The 15,000-nt window shown below is 43.5% G+C and overlaps 1 protein-coding gene across 1 annotated transcript in view; it reads left to right on the forward strand.

The window, feature by feature from the left end:
* LOC143109333 (exostosin-1) overlaps window positions 1–15,000 on the forward strand; it is a 246,452-nt gene that overhangs the window by 203,846 nt on the left and 27,606 nt on the right. The window contains exons 6-8 of the mRNA XM_076271986.1: window positions 5,187–5,319; window positions 13,308–13,426; window positions 14,124–14,219. Of these exons, the coding sequence (XP_076128101.1) occupies window positions 5,187–5,319; window positions 13,308–13,426; window positions 14,124–14,219 (348 nt within the window). The remainder of the gene's footprint in view (window positions 1–5,186; window positions 5,320–13,307; window positions 13,427–14,123; window positions 14,220–15,000) is intronic.

Consider the following 15,000-nt stretch of genomic DNA (forward strand, 5'->3'; position numbering starts at 1 on the left):
TATCTCCATGCTGGTTTACTCACAACCAGAACTCTCTCATGCATTATAAAATGGCTGCTACCAGACTTTCAAGCAAAAAACGCAATTTTTTGGTCTTTTTATCTCTTCAGAAGTCTATACAGGTGTGCTATAGATTTTTTTTAGCAGAGTATAATTTTCTTATTAATATATTTTCAAGAAATTTGTTATATTGCAGCATACTGTTTGTAGGTTATTGTGTTACAAATCTTACAAAACTGGCATGACTTGCCAACTGGCATGTGTAAATCATTATCACATGCGAAATGTATACAGTGAAAAACAATGAGATGTGTCTATACAATATACATGTATTTAGTGAAGGAATCATTTTCTAAGCAGCATACTGTATTTCATTCTAATTTATACAAATGGCATAGTTAATAATAGCCTACAGTACATAGTTTAGTATAGGTTGACCTATTTATCAACATTTGATTCTTTTTCAATTAAAGTGCTTACAGATACTGCTGTGTGCAATATACATTTAGTAAAGTATTTTGTAACATATTGAACCATTTTCAATTTAAATTGCTTGCATATACTGCTGTGTAGAACATAAATTGAACTCTTTTGTGCTCCTGGCCACCTGAAAAGGTTGGTGGCTCAGAACAATTTGAAAAATAATGACTTCTGGCAAGTTTTATGGAAAGAAGCGTTAACCCTCAAGCACTGATATCATCCACATTTATTTTGAACCTCCACAAAGTCTGCGTGGGTTAAGAATTTGTGATATAACTAAAAAAGAAATTCAAACTATTCCGAAACCTTACTGTTAGAAACAGTATTGTCTGATACATAGTTGGTCACTTCAAATGAATTAGATGTTTTTCAGTATTCAGTACTTGAAAGTACAAAATAGACTTCAATGGTGAGAGCCTTGTGAAGCGGCACAATGGTTACCAAGAGATCTGGAAATCTGATATATTTGATATGAAAACCTTCGTGATGTTTTGGTGGAGAAAACAGGGGGCCTGGGGTGAGACTGGGATTCAGAGGAGCAGCAGGACTTGGAGGACTTTTTGTCTCAACGCACATCTCTCTCTGAGCGAAAGGCTCGAGCTCAATAGTCGAGCAGGGGCCGAGGCTGTGTTTGAGAGAACTTTGGCACGGTATGAATCATTTCCATACTGCGGAGCCAATAAAGCCGCCCTTGATTGACCTCCTCCTGTCTGTGTTATTGATAATGATTCATTTTTGGTCCGAGGCAATTAGCATTGGCGTGGAAACTGTTTAACCGGCGCTCTCGGCGCGCCGATGAATGTCGATGGACGCTGATGGATGTGCTGTTGTGACAGGTCAGGTTAACGGCTCGCACGGGTCAGGGCTCCCACAGCTTTAAATCAGGGACTGCTTTACTGAGCTCAGATAGAACTGAGTTTTATACAGTGTGCGTGGATGTGAGAGGTTGTGACACAAGGGTTTGCCAGAGAAATCTCAGCCGTGTAAATACATATTTTATACTTCATTTAGTCTTTTGAGGCTGCAATTGAAGTACTGTAGTTAGAGCAATAATTAGGTCTAAATCACGAACACTGTTGAGGGAACAGTAAGGGCCATCATAGGGCTCCTATCTCACGGCCTGCTCTTTTTGGCTCTTTGTGTCAGCAAGAAGGATGCTGAATTCTACAGTTAAGCCTATGGTATGCTCCCGCGTCTGCGTCCCGCGCACGCGGCACTGGTGAGCGTGTGACGAGAATTGCGTAATTTTTACAGCATGCGTCGCGTCTTTGAGTCGACCGAAATTTAAGACCGCGCTTCAAAGTGACGCATAGACTGCGCATGTGTGAAACGGAGCTGCTGTAAACACTCCCCTCCAGTAGGTGGACCACATAGAATTACAACACTTAAACCTAGAAACAAACCTAGACAGAAGAAGACTTGTTTGGTTACCATAACGATGATGGAGCAGAGTGCCAGAGTGCCTGTCAACTTCGACCAATGTAAAGCCACAATCCACAGATACATTCTTTAACATTATATTTAACGGTTACTTTACCATCTATGGTGTAGAACCCAAAGTATTTCAAGACACCACATTTTAGATGAGTTGGGGACGTAATTGTCCGATCAGGCTGGCCGTTCTGTGCGTTATCTTTCATTGTCGAAACAGGGTGGCTGCATGGGCTCATTGTGGCTACTGGCTATTATATTGGCTTAATATTGGCTTGATTTGGTCATGAGCCCTGGATCATAGAGCACTGAATGAGATGGCAAACAATAAACTGTAACAGTGGTGTTCCGCTCGCGCAGGGTCTGCTGCAACAATTAGCTCCCATTGTAATCAATGGGACCGAATACCAGATGTGGTAGCGGCGTGCATTTGAAAAAAATAGACCTGTCTTTTCTAAAACTTTCACACGTCACAAACAGAGCGCTTCAGTTGTGGACTCGGTGTTAGTCCAAAAGTGGGCTACAATGGTTGGCATGGCCTCCACAGCTTTTGAAGGGTAGATTTTAGCAGTGAATGTTAAAGTGTTTTGAGTGTGAGTGTTTTATGCATTCAGTTTATTAACCTCCGGGAAATGTATACTGAACAAAGGACGTTCTCTTAGCCACCAGGAAGTGGGTTTGTTTGCCATATAACCTCAACTCCAGCCACCTTGTTTTTGAACAGCGCCATGGTCATGTCATATTTCCTGATATGATTTATTTCATCGTTTTCAATTAAAAACATTGTTGCAGCCTTGCATTATTTGTTTTCTGCCCACCAACAACTAGTCATTTAATTTTCAGTGGAAACGTTCCCCATACATGATGATGAAGAAACTGGAGGGGGGAAAAAAGCAGGAGACATAGAGAGACAGATGGATGATGCTTAATAGAAAAAACAAGATGCAGAGAGAGAGAGGGAGAGAGCATCTGATGTACAGAGAGGAATATTGGTTGAAATACCTCCGTAGACTTCACACCTCATAATGCCTGGAGACGTGGCGTAGCAGGGAGAAAGGTTGTTTCTCTCGGGTCGTCTGGGCTCCATATCACCAGGTGCGCCTTGCAGAGAGCCAACAAAGCCAGCTCCACCCCCGCCACCTACCCCCCACCGCCACACTCCTTTGTCTCGACGTGTTAAGCGCTCGCTGGTACCTGTAGACGGACGAAATGGAGGAAATGAGGCATTGTGCGCGGCCCAGCGAGTGGTCAGGCCGTCTCCTTTGAGGGTTAGCTGGCTTGTGGGTAAGTGCCAGGCAATTCTGTGCTGAGAGGAAGTCAGCAAACGGCAGCTCTTGCCTCAGTGCTCTCCGCGCACACAGGGGGACCACAAGTTCAGCTTTGTTTATGTTTATGTGCTTGCTTGGTTGCTTGATGATATTGGAAGGATTGATGTTTGTTTGTTTGTTTTTTTGTTTTGTTTTTTCAAGGGTGGGGTGTGTGGGGGGGGGGGGGGTGCTTGTTTTGTCGAAACTGGCTCAGGTACAATCACTCTGCTGGAAAAACAAAAAACTCAAACACAATGCTATGATGCTTATTAAAGCATGCACTCTCTGAAAACACTGTATTGTGGAGTCTGTCTCTCCCAAACCAGCTGCATCGCCAGGTCATAAATCATTCTTCTTTTTCGGCCCTGGAAACGACTTGAGGAGCGCAAATGAACTCCACATATGTGTGGTAAACTCAAGGGAAGGCAGGGGGCAGCTATAAACGAGGTGCGTTCGCTAATTAGTCTCCCTCAATGATCTTAATTAAGACCAGCAGCCCCCTGTCTATGAAAGGAACCTGGAAGAGGTAGGACTCTGTGAGCAGCAGGAGGGGAAAAAAGGCAAGAGGGAGGGGAGAGAGAGAACGGAGGGGAGAGAGAGATGGAGGGAGAGAGAGATGGAGGGAGAGAGGAAGACTGACAGAAAGAGGGAAGTGTCCATATGGAGGCTTCTGTCTTTGGAGCCAAGAGCCAACAGCCAAGAACAGGAACGGGGCAGCTGTTCTATTTTAGGACCTCTCCAGCGTCTTCTTGGATAGAATCCCACAAATGTGCATACTGGGCTTTATTCATGGCTGACTGCTTTTAAATGATATGTTCTGTTGTGAGAAGACAGGTACAGCCTGTATATAATAATAATATGGCCATACTGATATAGTACTTTTGAAAGTAGATATATAAAATCTCACAACCCATCAAAGCCCCCATGTTGCAAAAATAGCGGAATATTAAATTAAAATCCCTGACGTTAGCCTGTAGGATGCTTACTGGACACAAATGTAAATATAAACGTAATATCCATGGCTCCTATATTTGGGGTGTGTGTGTAGAGTATTTGGCCTCCCAATGATTACATATATCTTGACTTAACAAGATGTATGTACACATTCGGTTTCACACAAAGGTGGTATACTGCATTGTTTATCCTGGCTCAACACAACCTAGTCAGTTGTTGTTTGTTCAACTGTGTAATTTGTTTACTTGATTTGTTTATGACTTACTGTATGAAACTTTAAATGTCCCCGAGAGGCAAATTGGGTTAAGCACAGGCACCTTAAAACACATCATTACACAACACATACATTCAAACATCTATAGCACTGTTACTCATGCCACAGGCGTTTAAGCACATCAATTCATAGAAAAAAGTCAAAGTGAGTATATTGCTCTTCCCTTACATATATAAAAAATAAACAAGTGAACACATTCTTCAAGTGAGTTATTGCCATGGGAATAAATTAGTTCGTTGCCCAGTTGGGTCTAATATTGAGGAGTCTGTATCTCTGACCAGACAGGAGTGGCTGGACCTCCACTGAAAGTGGATGGGTTCTGTCTGTCCAGACCTTGTCTGCCTTCCGAGTCAGCATGGGTCAGCACGGTCAGATATTGTCCCACAGGTTTAAAGACTTTTCCCCAATTTATTTTTGTGGGTGATTTTGGAGTGAGAAATTCATTTTGCCTGAAGAAGACCCTGTTGGGTTGAAACGTTGCTATTTTCGGTTAGCTACTCCGGTGTGTGGGCGTTCTCTTTTGTTTTATCTTATCGTTTACTTTGTCCTGCACCTGGCCTAAAGATAAGTGCCATGTGCACGCACCCACTCTGAATTTGGGATTTTGGAGTGTCCATACCAGCATGCAAGGATACTTTCAATGGAGGACTTGTGAAATAAACTGAAAAAGTGAGAATCCTATCAACAATATATTCATGTTTTTTTGTTTGTTTGTTTATGTGCTGTTTTATTTACAACAGATAATCCGGGACCGAATCCATTCCCACATATCAAGAAGTAGGCTGATGTGGAATGCTCTGCCTGGCGGTCTGTACGCATTGCCACAGTTCTCCACAGACCCGTCAGTGTTCCCCTTCTACTACTCCATGCTGGGTGAGTTGAATGCAAATCCAATTACACGTTTATTATGTGCGCTGCGGTGTAATTTAATAGTAGATGGTACATTCATCAGATTACCCCATTTTGCTCTGTTAATGTAATGCAGTGGAATTATCTCAACATAATATAGTATTTTGCTTGTTAATAACAGATTAATGAAAGGGTGGAAACAGCTTGCTTACCATCTTTTATATGGCATAATTCTATTACTTCATGTTGAATCTGCTGATGATGTTTTTGCCATGTTTCAAACATGATACCACAGATAGTCTTCGGGATGTTTACAATATGAAGGTCTCAATGTGGAACGTCAATCAGAATTTAGCAATGAGGCAATAAGTAGGATCTTCAAACATGTTGATAAATTCACGTTACAGTTCATTAACACAGCCCATCTTTATTCATCTCATTTATTCTCAACACCAACATCCAGCCCTTTTAAGACAGACATCGCTTCTGATCAAGTTCCATCAAACAAAGAATCACTCTGCGTTATGCTTGGTTAGTCCTTGATAAACAGTCAGCGGCGCCTGCAAAATCAGCGGCCATCTTTCTAATGACACTAACCTCTGAGACCTCCGTTCACACATCACATCCATTACTATAGCAGTGGGCCCGGCCCTCCACACAACACATACTGTACCACTCATGCACACTGCTGCATCACCGCCACTGACACTAGCATAAGTGATAGACGGCTATACATAGACATTGCTATTCAAGACAGAGACAGAAACAGATGTAGACAAAGATAGAGGTAGATAGAGAGACAGGGGAGAGAGAGACAGAGGGAGAGAGAGAAAGATGTAGCCTAGAAATCTAGACGCACCCTAGCGGCAGCAAATTACATTTGCTTCCAGGGCTAGTCTAGCAACTCACCGTTGGCTTGTGAGCTCGAAAAATTAAACTTCTATCAGGCCAATCAAATCGTGTATAGAGTAGGCGGGCTTAACATAATATGGCAGAGTTTGGCTTGAATTCCCTGCTACTTGAAAACAAAGAAGATGGATGTTGCTGTTGGCCAACAGTGTGACACGAGTTAAGCTTGTTTTAAGTTGGCAAAAGTTTGAACTAGCCAACTAGCTCCGCTGGTGGGAAAACACATAAGACTCAGCACTGTCCTATTGCGTGCAGAGGGAATTTGAAAGACAACCGATTATCCCGCCCCTCGGACTGAGCACAGCGAAGGGTGAGTGCCAAGACCCTACATTTTAATGTGGGTCTGGCTCGTCAGGCTAAGAGAGATGCAGATCTTTGAACAAATCCAGAGGAACATTATGGAAGCTGGAAAAGACCTTTTACAGTAGTTCTCTGACTAAATGTGCATAACTAATGTGCTGTGGGGAAGGCCCACACTAATATAGTGCCGGGTGTACAGGTGTAACTCTGCTGTTGGAAAACAATCACATTTCCAGACAGTGTTCAATAGGGATGACAAAATACTTTATTAGCCTCATTTAGGACCATTTTAAACCAATTAAATTTGCGAAGTGTAATGGCCGTTAGACCAGTCAATCAACAACGTCATTGTGACGTCCCTAGCAGAAATGAATGATAACCTAGTGTAACGGATGCCAGCTAGCTTAGCTGTGCTTGTGGAACGTTGGTAAACCTCACTCCCCGACGCCTCAAGAGTGCTGCTGGCATGCGAGCCATTAGCCTGGGCTATTGGCTCAATTGTTAGCGCTTGCCTCCCGATCCGAGGTGCTGCTGTTCCCGGGTTCGAGTCCGGGCGTGTGCAGGGCTGAATCGTGCAGGTTCAACACAACGCAGGTTACATTGGTGCCGTGACCTGGATCGGGAGTGAGGTTTAGGGGGGTGAGTGTAACGGATGCCAGCTAGCTTAGCTGTGTTTGTGGAACGTTGGTAAACCTCACTCCCCGACGCCTCAAGAGTGCTGCTGGCATGCAAGCCAGTAGCCTGGGCTATTGGCTCAATTGTTAGCGCTCGCCTCCCGATCCGAGGTGCTGCTGTTCGCGGGTTCGAGTCCGGGCGTGTGCAGGGCTGAATCGCGCAGGTTCAACACAACGCAGGTTACACTAGCAGACATGATACCTACATAGGCACCAGGGCTTGGTCTTGTGGTCCTGGCAGTTGAGCTGGACTTGTTGCTAGGGTGACATATTATATTATTTTATCACCCGGAGAGAAGAAATACTCTTTTCTGATTGGCTGGCGGGGTGGCTTTTAATTCTGAATAATGGGACACCTATGAAGTAGATCTGGTAAAAAAAAGTTTAATCGCCGTTCCATATCAATGCTTATGAATGGTAACTATAACAACGATAGTAGGACAACGGTTGAGCCAGAGCCCGTTTACGGAGAGCCGGATCACTCCCTATTAACTCCATTGTACCTGCAATCTGTTGCAGTTCCGCTAGGGGCGATCACGAATAAGTGCAAAAACAATGGGGGTCTATGGAGCTAGACGGCTAAATTTGTCTCTTTCACCTGGTTGTCGTTGAAAAATCGAAGATTTGATTGTGGTTTCTGCAAGCTCACTATGGATTATAGGTCAAAAGTTGAATGAAGAGTACTTACGTCCTTTCGATTTCTTACAGGTTGGGTCGTTGTTGCCCACAACACACTAGCTTTCTGCTAATGAATGACGTCATTGAGCGCATTTGAAAGGCTTTTTAGAACCAATAAGTGACTCTAAAAATATAATACTCAGCAGTGTGTATTTTCTCTGTCCCCTCTTTCGCATGCAACATTCAAATTTCTGGGAAAAAATTATATCCCGAGAAAAGTGGATTTGAGGAGTACAGCTCCTTAGACCTCCATTAATTCTGCACTTATTCGTGAGCGCCCTCATGTGGAACCAGAAAAGGAACTGCAACCAGTCCAGAAACCGAAAGTTTCCCGAGAGTGGCAGTTCTCCCCTTATTAGACATTCTCTGGTTGAGCCTAGCAGGGTTCGCAACAATGGAATCAACTGTAAACAAGCTAACTGTTATAGGGCCAACGAAAGTTGTAGGCTACAACAAGCTGAACTAGTGAGCTTCTTGTTAAAGCTAGCCCAGTATAATGTAAACTCTAGGAACTAAGTTCTAGCACCAGGTTGGGCCCACATAACAAGGCTAATGAGAATCTTCAATCCATGATTTTTCAAGTGCAAAATGTGAATTTAGATGAAAAGAATGTAAATGAAAAATAGACTGTCGAGTGTTGGTCAACAGTTTATACATACAGTGCCTATTAAGTATTCACCGCTAGGAAATGTTCACTTTTTATTGATTTTTATCAATATTAAGGATTTTTATGTCAAAGTGAAACCAGATGTCTATAAAGTAATGTTAATTCATTAAAAATATATAAGGCAAAATAAATGATTGCATACATGTAAATATTTACCCCCTTTAAGTCAGTATTTAGTAGATGCACCTTTGGCAGCGATTACAACATGGAGTCTGTGTGGATAGGTCTCAGTTTAGGCTTGCACATCTGGATATTGCAATTTTATTCCATTTTTTTTTGTAAAACTGCCGAAGTTCTGTCAAGTTACACAGGGATTGGGTCTGTGGACAACACTTTTCAAATCCAGCCACAAACTCTCTATTGAATTGAGGTCTTGGGCACACAAGAACATTCACCTTGTCTTTAAACTATTTCTGTGTAGATTTCGCTGTATGCTTCGGCTCATTGTCTTGCTTCTCTTAAGTTGTAGTTCTCTTGCAGACTGAATCAGATTGTCCTCCAGGATTTCCATATATTTTGTTGAATTAATTTTGAATTAATTGACTTTTACCTTAACAAGTAGTAAGTATAAGTAAGTATAAGTATATATACTCTTTTGATCCCGTGAGGGAAATTTAGTCTCTGCATTTATCCCAATCCGTGAATTAGTGAAACACACTCAGCACACAGTGAACACACAGTGAGGTGAAGCACATACTAATCCCGGCGCAGTGAGCTGCCTGCAACAACAGCGGCGCTCGGGGAGCAGTGAGGGGTTAGGTGCCTTGCTCAAGGGCACTTCAGCCGTGCTTACTGGCCGGGGTTCGAACCGGCGGCAACCCTCCGGCTACAAGTCTGAAGCGCTAACCAGCACGCCGCGGCTGCCCCCAAGCCTCCCAGTGCCTGGTTTCGAGAAGCATCCCCACAGCATGATGCTGCCACCACCAGGCTTCAAAGTCCTGGGAATCAATAAAGTATCTATCTATCTATCTATCTATCTATCTATCTATCTATCTATCTATCTATCTATCTATCTATCCATCTATCTATCTAAGTAGGGATGGTGTGTTTGTGGGAATGTGCAGTGTTTGGTGTCTGCCAAACATAGTATCTAGTCTGATGGTCTAAATGCTCAAATTTGGTCTCACCAGACCGAAGAACCTTCTTCCATTTGACCTTGGAGTCTCCCACATGTCTTTGGGTGAACTTTAGAGATTTAATACAAGCTTTGCCACTCGCCCATAGAGCTTTTGACTGGCGAAGAACCTGGGCAATATAGTTGTTATATGCAGAGTTTCTTCCATCTCCCAGCTGGTGAAGATTTAACTCAGGTCACTCAGTTTGTAGGGACAGCCTGAAGATTTAACTCAGGTCACTTTGTTTGTAGGGACAGCCTGAAGATTTAACTCAGTTCACTCAGTTTGTAGGGACAGCCTGAAGATTTAACTCAGGTCACTCAGTTTGTAGGGACAGCCTGAAGATGTAACTCAGGTCACTCAGTTTGTAGGACAGCCTGAAGATTTAACTCAGGTCATTCAGTTTGTAGGGAAAGCCTGAAGATTTAACTCAGTTCACTCAGTTTGTAGGGACAGCCTGAAGATTTAACTCAGGTCACTCAGTTTGTAGGGACAACCTGCTCTAGGGATATTTAGAATTTTGCCATATTTCTTATGTCCTTAATGATGGATTTCACTGAACTTTAGGGTATGTTCAGTGACTTGAAATGTTTTTGTATCCATCCCCTCACTTATGTCTATCAATAACCTTTTCTTTGAGTTGCTTAGACTAGAGTGCTCTTTTGTCTTCATGGTGAAATTGTAGCCAGGAATACTGATTACCTAGTGACTGGACCTTTCAGACACAGGTGTCTTTATATTACTATACACTATACACATTCACTGCTGTTTATTTAAGTCAGTTACTTTAAGGGGGGCGGTATTCTTTGTAGAAATCTGTTTTCACTTTGACATTCAAGAGAGGGATTTTTTTTGTAAATGTTTGTCAAAAAAGACTAATTATATTGACCATGATTCCATTCCATTTATAAAGGCAATACAAGGGAAAATATCTGAGGGGGTGAATGCTTTTTATAGGCACTGAATCTCTTCCTAGCTTTATGAAACTGCAGTTGTAAATGAAATGGTGGCAACCCATTAGAGTGTAATTAATTAATGGTGAACCCTTGAGCCAGCCACATATCATAATTATGATGACAGATAATGAAAATAATTCTTTCAAACTTCCATATTTTCAGATGTATTTCATTTAACCTGACAGGGTTGTCCATGGCTTTCACAGAACATTATTTTAAAGAGTCAACCTCTATTGTGATATTTGAGTAAATTTATTTAAATTCAAATGAACTATATGCAAGACAGTTAATTTTGGAGGTAAAAAAGATACATCATGGTAGATTTGTTCACTTTGGGGTGTTTTTTTACTTAAGTTAACTTGCACTCTAGGTCTTTGAAGTGGTGTTGAGGAACTCTCATAGACTGTGTTATCAGACCCCTGTGAATGATGGAGGGAGAGAGAGAGAGAGAGAGAGAGAGAGAGAGAGAGAGAGAGAGAGAGAGAGAGAGAGAAAGGGAGAAATCTCAAATTATTTATCATTTAGCCTCTAGCTGTGTAATGAACGGATTGACTTTGGTCTTAAAGGAGATTAATGAGATGTCAGTGTACTGGTTTTCAACATGACATTGTCCATCTTGTTAAACTGCCCTGCGCTGGACCTGTCAGCCGTGCTTCACGTGACCAGAACTGTCTCCTTATATGAAAATGCATCTGTGGACATTACTGTGCTTTCCCCATGGATATAGTATCTGCTGAATTGAAGTTTCATTTCTCCTCAGTTCTTGGACTCTCAGTCTTTTTCTTTCTGTATTACTGTCTTTGTTTTACTCACACTCACTCACTCACTCTCACTCACTCGCACACACCTCTCCTCTCTCATGCACTCACTCACTCTCACCTCTCCTCTCTCATGCACTCACTCACACACACATCTCCTCTCTCACTCACTCACTCACACACACCTCTCCTCTCTCATGCACTCACTCGCACACACCTCTCTTCTCTCATGCAGAGAGAGACAGAAAGACAGAGAGAGAGAGAGAGAGAGAGAGAAAAGCGCAAATGGATACATACAGACACACACACACACACACACACACACACACACACACACACACACACACACTCCAAATTGCTTCATTTGCTGAGCTCGGCCGCCACAGTCTGCTGGCACAGTGGCGTGGGCTGTCCCCTCCTTCGATCATGCGAGCCGGCCGCTTCCTGCCACTGCTGTCAATATTAATGAGCTCCGCTGTGAGTTAAGGGCCGGCCGCGTCTCCACTCCCCCACTCGCACCCTCCCCTCGCCTTTTCATCCGCCTCTCCTCCGAAGTGTGCATTAACCTCATGGCCTGTCTGCTCAGCGGCCTGCAGTTCACACTCCCCATGCAGCTCACTCGTCCCCAGCTCACCTAAGACACACTGGCGGCGGTGTAGGCCACTGTTGTTTTGAGAGAAGGTAGCGTTCGACAAGTCTGATGGTATGGTGAAGGATGCAAAGGAAAGATACCTATGGATGAATTAATAGCTTAAACTCCAGATGCCCTGAATCTCTTCTTCCCCCATTTATTTTGTTCTTAGAGAATGTTTGAGTGGGAAAATGTCAGAGGGAGGAAAATGTGGGCCTTGATCACAAGCTGTGTGCTCCTTGGCCATAGTTTCCTCTTCTGCAAGTTGTGACTCTCTGTGCTGGTTACATAATGGAGGTTTCAAAGGGGCCTTTGAACGGTTCTCAAGATGGCCAGCACAAATGGGGGAGATTTCTGAGGGACACAGCAGAACACTTCATCAAGTGCTGCGAGGACTTTCAAAACTGCGGCTCTGTAGCAGCTTTTGAAAAGTCTTTTCGGTCGCTGCTCTCGTATTGGAACATCGACCCACTTGGTTTTGATTACGTCCTTCTCATATGTCTGTACCCAGCGAAAACGAACGCAAGTCTGATTTGACAGAAATGAAACCTGATGGAAATGTTGGGTTTTTTTAATTATTATTATTGCAATGAATCAACCCATCTGCTCTTTCAGAGAGAGGAATAGAGAAAGAAACAGAGAGAGAGATGAAGAAAGAAAGAGAGAGAGAGAAAGATGGTATTAAGCGTGGAGGAGGAAGAGGTAGAAAAGAGAGAGAGAGAAAATAGAGGAGAGAGGAAGAGAAAGAGGTAGGAGAGAGAGAGAGAGACAGAGAGAGAAGAGAGAGAGAGAGAGAAGAGAGAGATGCGTGATGATGAAGCCTCGGCCTTGCTGAGGGGAGAGCAGAGGGACAGGAGAGCTCAGCCCACCTCAGCTCTGCCACCATCTGGAGGGCCGCGTTGTGCCGCCCGGTGCGGTGCCCACCTCAGCTCTGCCACCATCTGGAGGGCCGCGTTGTGTCGCCCGGTGCGGTGCCCCGCTTTAAATAGAAAAGTAGCCGCGCGGCTCACGGGAGAGACCCGGTTCAGCACCCCGTGTCTGCAAGATTGATTGGAAGGCTTTTAGCACGCCGCGCAGAGTGAGCAATGCATCGAGCAGCAGCAGCAGCACCCCGAGAGCGAGAGAGATTGAGGGATGGGACATGTGTGTTAAAGTGTGTGTGTGTGTGTGTGTGTGTGTGTGTGTGTGTGTGTTGTGTGTGTGTGCTTGTGCGTGTGCTTGTGTGTGTGCGTGTGCGTGTGCGTGTGCGTGTGCGTGTGCGTGTGCGTGCGCGTGCATGTGCACGTGTGTGTGTGTGTGTGTGTGTGTGTGTGTTCTCCTGCAGGTAAAAGCCCGTCCCTGGAGTTCACTGCAGTGTTGCAGGTGCTGACCCCCCTCCAGTCCCAGCTGCAGCCAGTGCTCAAACTCATCATTGCCGTTGCCAAATCCAAGTTCTGTGCACAGGTGAGAGTTCACCCAGCTAGGAGCAGCAGACCCTGTAGCCAACTTCACACGGAGATGGGGGGCAGATAGCTGAAAACGCTCATACTGTACTGAGTAAACTTTTGTTGCTACAGAGTAAAATCCTTTTGAAATCCTGAAAATTGAATTCCTGTATTTAGCTTCCAGCCTAAATATGTTATTTCAAAGATATCTTATAACCCAGTGACACTAATTTTTAAAACTTTCTGCAATATTTCGTTGTATTTATTTGGCTTTTAACGATTAAATCCATGTGGGAAATACTGTATCTTTGTAGCCTTGTGTTCCAAGTGTAAGATAGAGATGAAATGTTATTAGTCATGGATGAGAGCAAATAGATTTGCCATTTATTGGCGTATTGTTACAGCAGGCAGCACTGGCATATCAAACTTACGCAGAGATATGAAATATAAAAAAAAAAACTCTTCAACTGTTATTCCGAGATTCTCACTCACTCAAGGCCTCTATTAGTGCACCAGTGTGATGTTAAAAGGCCTTATCATGCCTCCAAGAGACTGGTGTCAGAAGGAATGGTGTCAGACAGTTTGAAATGTTGCCTTAACAGATATGAAATCATATTTTATGAATATATCCACTGCAGTTCATTATTTAAACGCTGTACCTTTATGCTGTCCTACTGGCGATTGATTGAACTAACCCTCTGGGCTTGTTCCTGCAGATCCTAGTGCTGTGGAATTGTGACAAGCCTTTACCTCCCAAGAGCAAGTGGCCCTCCACCAGTGTGCCTATCACCGTTATTGAGGGAGAGAGAAAGGTAAGGCTGGCTCTGTGGAGGTCTTGTGTCATGTTTTTCACATGACCACTCTCCTCTTCAGACAAATGCTCTTCTACTTACAATTGTTACATTAGGTCAGTGGTTCCCAATGTGTGGGGCAGGGTTACAAAAACAAAACAGAGCGAGATTCAGAACGAGAACCCTAAACAACCAACTGCTGCTCAAAATGAAGCACATGAAACATCCCTGTTAGGTGATTAATCTACTTGGTACTTCTGTAATATCATGGCTTATCATTTAGCTCATGTTGTCAAAGGGGGATCTACCATGGAGAGTTAGGAAACATAGGTAGGGATGATGTGCTGCTGGATCCAGATCACAATTACTGCCATCACCATTCTTTTTTAAAGGTGCTCTAAGCGATGTTGGGTAACGTCACTTCTGTTGTGTTTTAAACGAAACAGAGACCCAGCTCACTACTCTCTCCCTCTCCCTCCCGTGCAATTAAAACTCTCCTAAACACGCATCTCGTTTGTTATGTTTTTATGGTCCAGGCTGGACCAAGTTGTTTTTGTTGCCGTTTTTGGAGCCTGGGCTGTCCACAGAGACCGTGTTTTTATACAGCATATTCAGGGCACAGACAGCTAGCAGATGGTGAGGTGATGTTTACTGTATGTGACAAAAAATGTTTAGTACCTTTTTGACCTGTAAACAAAAAATGTTTAGAACCTGTTTGAGTACCTTTAATAAAGCAATGTTGCTAAATCTGTTAACATGAATCATTCCAAAGGTCTAACAACTGTTCTTGAGCTCTTGTTAT

This window comes from Alosa pseudoharengus, unplaced genomic scaffold (assembly GCF_046254945.1).
Source record: "Alosa pseudoharengus isolate Yale_2024_CS ecotype anadromous, Long Island Sound unplaced genomic scaffold, YU_APseudo_1.1 YU_APseudo_1.1_scf_7, whole genome shotgun sequence".
Lineage (NCBI taxonomy): Eukaryota > Metazoa > Chordata > Actinopteri > Clupeiformes > Clupeidae > Alosa > Alosa pseudoharengus.